Source organism: Pan paniscus, chromosome 3 (genome assembly GCF_029289425.2).
Source record: "Pan paniscus chromosome 3, NHGRI_mPanPan1-v2.0_pri, whole genome shotgun sequence".
NCBI classification, from domain to species: Eukaryota; Metazoa; Chordata; class Mammalia; order Primates; family Hominidae; genus Pan; species Pan paniscus.
In genome coordinates, this window is record NC_073252.2 from 20,995,599 (window position 1) to 21,008,428 (window position 12,830).

The 12,830-nt window shown below is 38.1% G+C and overlaps 2 protein-coding genes across 15 annotated transcripts in view; one reads left to right on the top strand and one right to left on the bottom strand.

Annotated features, from left to right (window-relative positions):
- PACRGL (parkin coregulated like) overlaps positions 1-8,289 on the top strand; it is a 54,334-nt gene extending 46,045 nt beyond the window's left edge. For all 9 annotated transcript variants that reach the window (XR_010111928.1, XR_010111930.1, XR_010111932.1 and 6 more), the window contains one exon: positions 6,046-8,289. The gene's annotated coding sequence lies outside the window, so the exon portion shown is untranslated. The remainder of the gene's footprint in view (positions 1-6,045) is intronic.
- Positions 1-12,830, bottom strand: part of KCNIP4 (potassium voltage-gated channel interacting protein 4) — a 1,223,194-nt gene that overhangs the window by 17,843 nt on the left and 1,192,521 nt on the right. For all 6 annotated transcript variants that reach the window (XM_063603743.1, XM_003826823.6, XM_063603742.1 and 3 more), the window contains 2 exons: positions 12,283-12,352; positions 3,147-3,217 (listed from right to left, as the gene is read on the bottom strand). In XM_063603743.1, coding sequence (XP_063459813.1) covers positions 3,147-3,217; positions 12,283-12,352 — 141 coding nt within the window. The remainder of the gene's footprint in view (positions 1-3,146; positions 3,218-12,282; positions 12,353-12,830) is intronic.

Genomic DNA, 12,830 nt, shown 5'->3' on the forward strand with positions numbered 1-12,830 from the left:
CTCTGCACATGTATCCCAGAACTTAAAGTATAATTAAAAAAAAAATCCCCCAACTGATAACTGCTATAGTTAACATCTAATAACTACTGAGCACATATTTGGTGCCAGACACAGAGCCAAGCCCTTTACTGACATTATGACTTTTTCATTTTTACATTATCTTATTAAGTAGCTTTGATTGCTGATGTTTTAGCAGTATGAACGCTAAGGTTAAGAAGGTTAAGTACTCAGCCTAGGGTCTTAGAGCCGCTGGGTGGCAAAATGGAGATTAGATCCCATCATACCAAATCCAGGGCCCCTCCTATCATATTTCTTCTGCCTTTCAGGTTTAAGCAAATTAAGTGGAAAACTCCCATTACCCTTTATCGTAGAATCAGATGGTCTCTCTACTGTACCTCTCAGTATGCTATTGCTATTATTCAAAATGTGTTCATTCCCTAACCATTTCTGTTTTCTAGAGATTTCCCAGGTAGCTAATCAATTTAGAAAAGTAACTGCAACAGCCTAGTTTTAAATTTGATTTTCATTCAAACTTTATTAATTTAGCCATTAGTTTTCCTTTAAAAGGAAAGGCATTTTACCAACATGCATATCATATATAATCATTACAACTAATTTCCCAAATTATAATCAACGTTCATTGCAATTACTGGTATTTTACGTAAATATTATAAAAGCAATGTTATGCATGGTTCCATATCATTAACACCATACTAAATTTACATATAAAATTGGATATAATGTGCCCTAGGAAATTGGTGGTATATTTCTGACACATAAGTAATTTCAAGTAATGGAGTCACTAATAGTTTTTGCCTTACTCATCCTCTGGAAGCCAGCTATAAAAGTTTATATTAGGTGAACTATATTAGGTAAAACCTTTGGCTTCTATATTATAGATAAATTAAGACTGTGCTGGAATTAAACTTGTTTCTAAAGTGAAGCAAACACAAACACAACATTATCATGAAATGACCAAAGTTACTATCATGGAGTGACCTAAGCTGCCATTAGCAAAAGAAACATTGTGGAGACTGGTACCCAGGATAGTCTTCCCCCAACCATCTCCTCTCCCTCCACTAACTGCTTCTACACCCAGGATAAACCTGCCTGCCCCATCTTGACTTAGTTCATTCCCTCACCTTAGTTCATTCCTTCTCCACTCTCAGCTTTTATTTTTCTCTTCTCGGTGCTATTTCTCACTTAAGTTATGGGAGATGACCTTTTGGGATTCCTGGCCCAGAATCTTCGCAATTGTGGTACCCAGTCTGCATGAGCATGGAGTTATGTGTGAGGAGGCTCTTGCCTGCGCCCCTGTTCATCCTGCCCCTGTGGTGACTGGCTGGATGACATTGCAGAAAGCTGCACCCTATTTTTTTCATCTTGACTCCACAAAGCCATTTCACCCAGATAGCTGCCTACGCCCATATGAACTTTTCTTTTAAACATGACAGTTCTGTTGGAATACAATTCTACCAATTTTGTTTTAATTTCTTTTGAGTTTGTTTCATGCTTCACCTCCAATACCTTTACTGGAGTTCAGGCTTTTATCAGACCCTGTCTGCACTCTTGCAATACTTAGCTGCTAATTACACTCCATGTTTCCAGGAACATAGCTCTGATAAATTCACATCCCTGCCAAAAATTCTACAAAGGCTCCTTATCTCCTACAAGATAGTCCAATCTCCTGCCTAAGACATGTCAGCTTCTGGCCTCTATCTCCTTCCCCAACCTTCGCTCTTGGCTCTCCAATTGTGTATTCTATCTTCTTGATGATTTACACGTTTCCCTTGGTTCCCAGGCCTGATATACTCTGTCCAGCCTCTGCCCCACTCTCCATTGCTTCCCATCCCATTCCAAGCCTTTGTTCTCTTAAGGAGCTCCTGACTGTCCTTTAGACAGTCCATCAATTGCACTGAGCAGGCTTCCCTGCTACAGCCCCTTTTGTGCCAGTACCATTTCCTTGCTGGCCTCATTCATCATCTGCTTCCCTTTATCAGAGCTCTCATCAAAATTTCTGCTCATATTTAAGATGCATCCTTCCTCACTTCCAAAAATAAATGCACCTTCCAAATTATATATATATATATATATATATTTTCCATAAGTAAATATAAATGTATATATGGAAAAGAGAAACTGGAATCACAAAGCAAAATATGTATAATGCTACTTCTGAGACCAAGCACAACCAAATCAGAATGTAACAAATAAATGAGATATACATTTTTCACATATTTTCCCTAACAAAAATAAAAGCCTTCACAGCTGATCAGAGTTCATGTTGGGTTTATTCTCCTAATATTTAAATCAATATACTACAATTTATGATCTGCTATGTACCATTTGAATCATATGAATTACGTGTGTGTGTGTATGTGTGTGTGTATATATATATATATGAAATACATATATAAGCTATGTAAATATCTAGGACATTTTATTTTACTAGGTGCTTATACACAGTAATTCATGAAGGAAATTAAATACTTTCTAACTGGGCGTGGTGGCACGGGCCTGTAATCCCAGCTACTCAGGAGGCTGAGACAGGAGAATCACTTGAACCTGGGAGGCAGAGGTTGCAGTGAGCTGAGATTGTGCCACTGCACTCCAGCCTTTATGACAGAGCGAGACTCTCTCAAAAAAAAAAAAAAAAATAAGTTCTCTACAGATGACTTAAAGTTTGTAATTTAAAAAGAGATTTCCTCGTAGAATTGTCAGGCTGGTGAATGTAGTCTTTTTCTACATTTAATTTCTTGCCTGTGTGCCCCACTTACTGAGACTTCCATAACAGGACTTTTGACTTTATCATCTTTGTATTTCCAAGGTCTACCACAGCAACTGGCCCATAAGGAGGTGTCAGTAACTGTTAGTTAACTCATTTGCCTTCCAGGACTTTTCACATGTAATTGAAGAAGTGGACTCTCCTTGTATGAGCCGATATAAAGCATTAGAAAATAAACTGAATGTGGCTTGCAATTTGTACATCTTTTGAAAGATAATTTTTGGCAATTACATGAGAGAAAGGGAGTATCCTTGGGCTTTCTTTCCCCTGAGCAAAAATAATCATCACCAAACTCACATTTTCCCCCTAAAAAGACTAAACTCTAAATAGTCAAATGATATGAAAATAATCCAGGGCTTACCTCGAAACTCACAGCTCCATTGTGGTCTGTATCAAATGCATTGAACAGAAAATGTGCATATGTTGTAGAGTCTGAAATGGTAAAAAGGGAGTATCATTAAGTCAGTGTTTCCATATCCTACATAAGACTTGGATAGCAGTCCAAGCTTCCTTTGATCCAGAAGAATTAACTCTGCCTCCTTTAGTTTGTGCTTTCTTCACAACTGCTTACCCTCTTTCTGTAGAGGACTAGAGTTTGAGATTCACAGGAATAAGCAACCTACATAGAGGCCATTGGTGACAAACATTCTCTATGAGTTTCTGGCTGGCAATGCTGTAGTCTTGGGTGATGAGATTAACACTGGGACAAGAAATGGTCCCATAGGTGGATGTGAAGATTGAGACTTGTCTGGAATTTGCTTAGTGTTTGGAAGAGACCATCTCTAGAAGTAAAGTACTAAAAATACTACCAATGAGACAGAGATGAGTTGCTATTATTAGTGTCTCTGTCATTATTAGAACTTTCATCATTGTTACAACTCAGAAAATGATATTGGGAATTAGAGAGGGTGAAAAACATACCCAAAGTCACACAGTAAAGAAGGAGTAAATCTGGGACATGAACTTAGGTCTTTCTGACTCTGAGAACCAGGCTAGCCCTCAGCCAGTACCAGGCTAGCCCACAGGCAGTAAAGTTGGCTGATGGATTGGGGTCATTGGTGACTTGGGAAGTTTCTGTGGCTGTGTTGGAAGGGGACTGGGTGGTCCTACATGTTCCCAGTTGTATGAAGTTGCATGAAGTAGGGAGCCCCTACTCTGTCTGGGTCCTGGGTGGGATTCAAGGATCTGGGTAATGATGGACAGGTATGTCTTCTGAAGTCTAACAGGTGTTCTTAGTTTGCTTCTATTGGGTATTCTTCCCCTCTCATTTTTCCTTCCTTCCTTTCCTGTTTCTCCGTTGTCTCCTTAATCTCTGGGATTTCTGCCATTTCATTTAAAAGTCTGTATTTTTTCCTTATTGTTTTCTGAGTGCCTAGCTTTCATTCCTTAGGGTTTCTTTGCTTGACCCTTGATAAAATTTACATTATTATTTTCAGTGTTGCATCTCATGGGCTTTAGCCTTTTATCTTAACCTTTTTTGTCTTTTCAAAATAAAATGGTAACCTTTTAGCGCATTGGCTCTAGCCTTTTATCTTCTGTTTTAAATCTCATCTATTTCTGTTTTATAACTTTTAACCTTTATTGGGTTTTAACTTATCATTGATTTAATTTTTACTTTATGAATTGCTTTTTATAGGCTGTCAAGAAGCTAAGTCATAGTAACAGGAGTACAGAATTGCCCTCTGAGGAGGTCATCTAAATTTCTCTCCTGGCTCTCAGGGCTCACGGCCTCCTTACAGATTGTTTTTCCCGAATGCTTCAGTGTAGTAATTAACACTACTGAAGGCTATACATTTCATGAGGTAGAATGTACACTCAACTTCTCAAAATGACAGTGGCATCTTCGCTCATCTCTCACCTTTTTAATATGCTATGAAGAACTACTTATCTTTGAACACAGGAATTACCAGCACCGTTTTCAGTTAACTAACCAAGAACCAAAATTGGGTCTAAATAACATGTTAACACTGTGACATCTAGAGTGGATATCCATCCAGTATTGATACATTGCAGAAAGAAATTCTTTTGCATATGGAGCCAGGAGTTTAATTACCATAAACTTAGTTCTGTTGTTGGGAAGCTCCATTATAGAGTTATCAAGAATTGGCAGCCTATTTCAACTTGCAAAGTTGTTTTACTCTCAGCAGTGCTTTTTCACGTACTTCTTGAACTATATAGTGCCCTCTGGAGATGTGAATTGATCGATGGTGTGTTGAACTGATTTTCAGAGGAGGAAAAAAAAATGAGATTTTGTATATTTTATAATGAGCTTCATTAAGCAAGTCTCTAGTTACCCTGTTTTCACAATCAGAGTAAATGCCTTTACCTTAGCAAGCAGTACTCACCGTAAATAATGGCTCAAAACAAACGATGTTTGCTATTTTTTTAATCAAAAAGAAAAAAGATAACATGGGATATGATAATTACTATTCTTCTTAAATGGAGTTTTTCTAGCTTAAAGCTTGATATGTGGGAATGATGCTTTCAAGGTTTACACTAATGTGGTACAGAGGACACCCTGTTCTTCTAAATGTGCCTCGGCAGTTCTTTTAGAAGCTACAGCGGCTTCCCAGTCTAGACAATCTATGCACAGAGGTTTTGATAATAGCATAGTGGAGTCAGACTGCCTGAATTTCAATCTCAGCTTCACCAGAGATTAACTGCATGACCTCAAGCAAGTTGTTTTACCTTTGTGTGGCTCAGTTTCCTCATCTACAAAATGATAACAATATCAGTATGTACTTCATAGTTTTTTTTTTTTTTTTTTTTTTGAGACAAAGTACTGCTCTTGTCCCCCAGGCTGGAGTGCAATGGCACGATCTTGGGTCACTGCAGCCTCCACCTCCTGGGTTCAAGCGATTCTCCTGCCTCAGCCTCCTGAGTAGCTGGGATTACAGGCACCTGCCACCATGCCCGGCGAATTTTTGTATGTTTAGTAGAGACAGGGTTTCATCACGTTGGCCAGACTGGTCTCAAACTCCTGACCGCAGGTGATCAGCCTGCCTCGGCCTCCCAAAGTGCTGGGATTACAGGTGTGAACCACCATGCCCAGCCTTCATAGAGATCTTACGAAGTTTAAATGAGACACTATTTGCAAAGTGTTTAGAAATAATCCTATATACTTATTAAAATTTCAATAAATATTAGCTATTATTATTTCCTAGGCAAGCCACTTTTATTTCAACTACCTTAAACACATGTGATCAAATCTTTTACAAACGTAACATCTTTTCACCTTAAATAACTTGCTGTTTTTGTAGGATTTCTGTTGTGTGTCTAGGTGACGAGTTCTAATTTAATGCAATTTTCTGCTCAATAAAAGACAAGAGAATTATGTCCTAAAAATCAGTGGTCCTTCTGATGGAGTTTGGATTTCTTCTGGCAAGCACTTGAAGACAGTGGAAAGTTTTAAAGAAGAAGAGTGAAGCTACTGGCTTTGACTGGGTGAGAGAAAGAAGCAAAGGCAAAGGAATGTCCAGCTAGGCAGAAAACTGGATAAAATGACGAAAAGAGAAACTGTCTACAAAAGCATCTATGGTTCTGGTTTTACTCAACTGTGTTCTTAAGCACTCAATAAATATTTGTTAAAAGAGTGATTAACTGACTTCTTGGAATCTAGATTTCAGTACAGTCCAGGGCTTAAAAGATATAACAATGATCTCCCTTCTCCGTCTATGACCTCTTCGTGATCACATTCCTTTACATAACAAAAATAGTTACTGAGTTTGTTAAGCTGGGATTGCCTCAGTTTCTTATAATTTTACTTGTGAAGCTGAAAAATAAATGTTGAGATTTTATAGTTGAGCAACAAAATTTACAGATTCTTAGGGTGGGAAGACATTTTGGATACTGTTTAGCATTGTATTTACATTGAACAAAGGTAAAAATAGGGACTTGTAGTGACATACTGAGGTCACCTAGTTCATGGTAAAGTTGGCAATGGAATCAAGATATTCCTATACCATCTCTTAGAAATCAAGGATACTAGAGTAGAAAATACCCCTAGGATTCCTTTGGTGTGACTCCTGCATTTTATAGAGGAACAGCTTGAGGCTAAGAAAAGTAAACTACTCGAGGTTACATACCTTGGTGGTGGCAGTCTATCCACAAACTCTGAACTGTCTTAGTCCAAAGTTCTTAACCCAATTATATCGAGAACACAGTGAATATAGCAAGTAACCCTAGAGTTCGTTCTTCATAGTATTTGAACAAACACACTTGATTATCATGCCCCAGGTTTGTAGAATGAAATCAATCTGGTTTCTTTTTCCTTTCCCACACCCCTACTCCCATTGAATTCAAGCACGAAGAATAGAATCACCTTCATGTATTTGAATATACAATTCATGACATCGTTACTATGGTAAGACAAGTTCATATGCGTGAATAGTAGCTTCTGTCAATAAGCCCTCTGTAAATCACCCTGAAAATTGTTAGAAATACTGTCCTAGGACAAGAAGGATACTCAGTGGGTGAAGTCTTTTTTAAATTTTATTTTAATCTTTATGTCTACAGAACTCATCTGACTCAAGTGACTTGCATACAGCGGCTGCTTAAAAAATGTTTATTGACAGATTATTCTGACTTGAGCTCATTTGTTCATTCATTCATTCATTCATTCAACAACTGTTTATTATATGCCTAGTGTAGACAACATAAGTGCATTCCTACAACATGAGCAGGAATAGCCCAGGAAACTATGATTTTTATGGGCTTTAAAAATGTTTAGTGAACTAAAAGCTTACACACTAAAGCTTCTGTTGTATGTGGAGTTTAAAAAGTTTTTGCGTAACCATATAGGCAATAGCACCAACAAACCGTTTCCTCTCTGCTTGCCTTACAGTAGGCATACTTTATCCCCTGCCAACAAGAGGCTTTTGTTCAATCCAGTTTTTTCTGACATCCAGCTCACCAAACAAGTTGGGTTTGATAAACTTTCACAAAGCAATAGAGAAAGCTAACAGCCTGACACAATACAAATTGCAGAGAGTTCTGTAGATAAGACAAAGCACTTTCCTGGAGGAAATGGTGAGATGTTGTGATTTATGGACCCATCAATGTTACTGTTCATAATGAGAAAACCTGTTGCATTCAGACCATCATCCTGAATAAAGGATGACTCCGTGGAAGTGTAAGGATGGCCATCACATGAATTCGCCTGCCATCAGAGATCACATTCTTCCTTAGGACATTTTTCCTTTTCTGGCCTTACGTAAGAAACAATTTGTATGTATGATATTAATTTTTAAAAATGCAAAGCAAATCATAATTCTTTAAAATATTTCATTTCCTTCAGCGATGCCTCATGTGGTCAGATTTCTGCATTCAATTAACATGAATAATGAAATAATTGTTAAGAGTGTAACAGTAATTTTTTCTCAAATCCCTAATCCCTTTGGATTTTGTGATAGGAATCCTTTGCAAAATAGATGTGCTCTGTTTAAGAAGATGTTCTCTAATGCAGAAATGTTATTTTTCAAATAAAGATATAATTTTAATGTGGAGCTGTATCCAAGTTTTAGTATGTAATAACTTGACAGAAATGATCGAAAAATAACTTAAAGATTTTCATCTGCATTGGTGCTTTGATATTAATGCCTATTAAGATGTTGGTAGGCACTCAGATAGTAAATATAATTTTTCTTTAAAAAATCCATGGGTTTTAAACAATTTAGAAAAACATGAGGTAGTTAATTAATTCCCCAAATTAATCTCTCATTAATGCAGACAGTGAACTCATTATAATACTGGCATCAGGTACTATTACCAATACCTGTCTGTGGTTTGTTAGAAGGGCCCTCCCCTCTGCACTGTAGTAATGAGATGGGGTGGGAGAGTTGTCATCCAAAGTATATCCAAATTCACTTAATAACAGTCTTCCTGTGTTTTCTTAGAATTCTAATTTAATTCTTTTAAAAGTCCATCTAAAACAAAAATTTGTTTTGACATGTTAGGCACAAAATTGTTTTAAATCCACTAAACTAGCTAAAACTAAATAGATTAAAACCCCAAAGGAAATCTGACTTTTGTATGAAACAACTAATACTTAAGTGCTGTACACTTTTCAAAGAGCCTTTTACAGATATTATTCCATTGTACAGTGATAGCCACCATGTGAGGTGGGTGTCATTCATTCATTCATGCAAAAAGCATTTATCAAGTGCTATTACTTGTCAGCCACTTGTCCCATGACCTGTGGATACAACAGTAAACAAAGTGGAGAAATCCTCTGTTCCCCTGGAGCTCACATTCTAGTGGAGAGAAAGAAACAACAATGGTACAAGTGAAATATATATTATTGGATTGTCTCGAGTGCCGAAGAGAGACATAAAGCAGGGGAAGGGGATGGGGAATGTTTAAGGTGTTGCAATTTAAGATAGAGTGGTCAGGGCAAGTCTCACTGAGAAGGTGGCATTGGCGTAAATGCAAAGGTGATGAGATATTGAGATAGATATTTGGGAGAAGATAATTTCAGGCAGAGGGAACAGCAGGTTCAAAGGCCCAGGAGCAGCATTATGGCTGGTGTGCTGGTGGGATGGCAAGGGGGCCACTGTGGCTGGGTGGAGTAAGTTGGGTGGGAGAATGGTAGAGGATAAGGCAGAGAAGGGACAAGAGACAGTAGCCACCATTTGTAGGCCACTCTGTAGGTTGTGGCTTATGTTCTATGGAATGGTATGGTTTTGAACAGGCAGTAACATGATTTGCTTGCATTTTAACGGGATCACTCTGACTCATTTTAAGAGTAGACCATGGTTAGGGGAGGGGTCATCAGAATCAGAGAAGTCAGTTTGGAGACTACTGTGTTTATTTTGGCAGGAGATAACGGTGGCTCCTTTAAGTGGAAAGTAGTAAAAAAAAAAAAAGGTGTTGGCAAGGTCAATGGCAAAGTCAACTCTGGCCATAGTAACAGAGAGAAACAATTGTCCCCTATATTGAGTAGACGTCAAAGTTGAAAGGAAGTACTAGATGGTTCCCTCCTGTCTTGAGATAAAACCTTCTTCCTGAACTCCCGATTCATGGACTCCACTATCCCATCGCATCACTATCTTTTTCCTCCAAATCTGAATCCTATTTATCTCTTTTCTATCCTAAAGCTATTAACATCTCCTTCTTTACCAGTCTTCCCTGTGTATAAACAATGTCCAGTCTTTTCTACATTAAAAGATAAAGTCTTCCACTGGTATCTACCCAGCACTATGATCAGTTTCCTCATCACTTCACTCTTCCAGCAAAGCTTTTTGTAAGTGCTGTCTCTATTGGTTGTCGCTGTTTTCTTCTCATCGTCCTTTTCACCCTCTGCAATTTGGCTTCTGCTTGTGCGCTCCACTCCCTAGTACTTCATCCAGGGCACTTGGGCTGTCCTGATCATGCCGAACAATGACTCCCATGTTGCCACATCCCAAAGAGACCTTCTGATCCTTACCTTACTGGACTTTATCATTTCATTTCTGAACTATCAATCTCTCTTGTGTTTATTTCCATAAACTGTTCATTCTCTGTCTCCTTTGTTGATCCCTTTTCCTTATGGTTCTTGACATGTGTTCTGGAGTTTCATGCTGGCCTCATGGAGCTTGCAACCTTTTATAATTCCCCCAGTAACCTCATCTACATCATGGATTTAACCACTACTTCTTGATTAATAATTCTCAAATCTCTATCTCTTTCTCTGACTTGTCCTCTGAGCCTCACATTTGTGCCAACTTCTTGTTGAGTCTAAATCCCCACAGGCACCTCAGATGTAATTTGTCCAAAACTGAGATCATTATCGCCCTACTCCTCCTGTAAAGAGTCACCTGGTGTCCATGATGGAATCCTGGAAGGTATCACAAACTCCTCTCTTCATCTCTTTATGCCACAAAAAGTTAGTTCATCACTAAATTCTTCCATTTTTGTCATCTAAATATGTCTGTAATCTGTCCCCACTTCTCATTTTCTCCTATGCATATACTTATTTAAAGACCTTATTGTTTTGCCTCTTACAGCAGTAATCTTCTAATTAGTCTCCCTGCCTGCAGTATTGCTGACCTCAAGTTAATCTTCCACTGACCTATCAGTGAAATGTATCCCAAACACAAATCAAATCTGACTGTAAAAGATCCCACTTAAACTTATCAGTGGCTTTGCATCACCTCAAGGATAAAGTCCCATTTCTTCATATGGCATCCTTGACTCTCTAAGGACATTTCACCCTCCATTGTACACTCTCTACCCTAGCCACACCCAAATCCTGGCAATTTCCTGCAAATGCCCATCTTCAGTTCTATGCTCTGACCCTTTGTTTACACCCCATTTGCCTAAAATGTCATGTCCCTACTGCCTTTTAAAGCGGGAAGACATCATACTCAGAAGTGAACTTCTCCTGAGAGGTATAATGGGAGAGCGAAAGACTATACACTTTGGAAACGGATCAAACTCTCTGCACCTTAGTTTCCACGTGTGTATCTTTAAAAAAATGAGGATTATAGGTAGGGTTGTTGGATGGTGAGGCATGCCAGGGACAGGCACATATTAGATGCTTTCTGAATGGCAACAACTTCAGCTCAGGTTCAACTCATCTGGAGAGTCTCTTTTTATGTCCTCTCTGTCCTGCAGCTAATTTAATCATGCCAGCACTGTGCTCTCAGAATATTATTTTTTAACTCCCATAATCACAGTTACACTTGAGGTTGACATTGTCCATCTGCTACACTAGGTATAACATTCTTTTGGGCAGAGATTACATCCTATTCCTCTTAATTCCCCCTACGTGATCAGCACCTCATGCATGGCTAGGCACACCATAGGCTGTGGGACAAATATAAGTTGGGCATCTGTTAGGTAATTGAAAGAAAAACTATAAGGTCCAATGGCAAGAATATCTTTTCACTCATCTCTAACATGCATGTATTATCATTACGCTATCCTTGTGTTTTCTTTCCAATTAAAATAATATCTAGGATGGTTTTAATTTTCTCAGATGGAGCACAGTAAAGAGTTACTGAAAGAAAGAGGAACAGCAGAAAATATACCAGGGGAGGCTGCAGAAAATCTAGGTTATAACCCAGATCTGCCACTGAGTCAATATGTGGCCCTGAGCAAACCATTTACCTTCTCCAATCCCCAGATTTCATATGTATAAATTGAGGATAATTACATTTGTCCTAATTTTCAGAGTTGGGAGAATCAAGTGAGACCTACAATGCATGTGAATGAGCTTTGTGGCATTTTTGAGCACCCTCATAATAGTCAGAAAACATTGTGCATTTGAGAGCCACAGTACTGGGCACACAGTAATAGTTGTATTAAACTAAAGAGCAGCCTCTTGGATATTTGATAATTTCTAAGTCGCTGGCTTTTATGGTACATTAAAAATTATATACACTTGCATGCTGTGCATTAATTCTTTTACATAACGATTAAAAATGTAGCATCATGCTATGAAAAATTAAACTAAACTCAACACTGCAAGCATAATTGTAACTCTGATAGTATGTTAACAAGTCCACATTTGTACTTACCTCCCTGTGGAAAGAACTGCGAGTAAATCTCTTTGAAGGTTTCTTCATTAACAACACCACTGGGGCATTCCTAGGGAAAGTGGCAGAGAAGCAATATGAGCAAAGTGTTCATAAAACTGAATTTTTTTGCACATTTTGAAACAGAACTGTCTACCATGCAAAGCTGCACCAAGAAAGTTAACCATTCATCCATTATTACAAAGGGAATAAAAGCACACTATAAACTTTTGTTCCAGTTCTCACAGGACAAAAAAAGTAGATGTAAATATCTTTGCATATTGAGTATCAAAGTAGGTGTAATGTATTCAGAAACACAGTGCTGCTTTTAAGAACACGTATGTTTATTATAAAGTAAAAGGAAATTGCATTGTTTTTCACACAGCAAGCATGTTGCAAGATGTTTATAATATGGTCTTTGGTGAATCTTGGTTTTGTCCTCAAGGTTTTCTGAACTCACATAATCTTCGATTCAATGGCAGAATTACTCTATTGGCATCTCTAGTGGCTCAACAAGCTTCAACCAGTAATAGATACTAATGCTTGTTAAC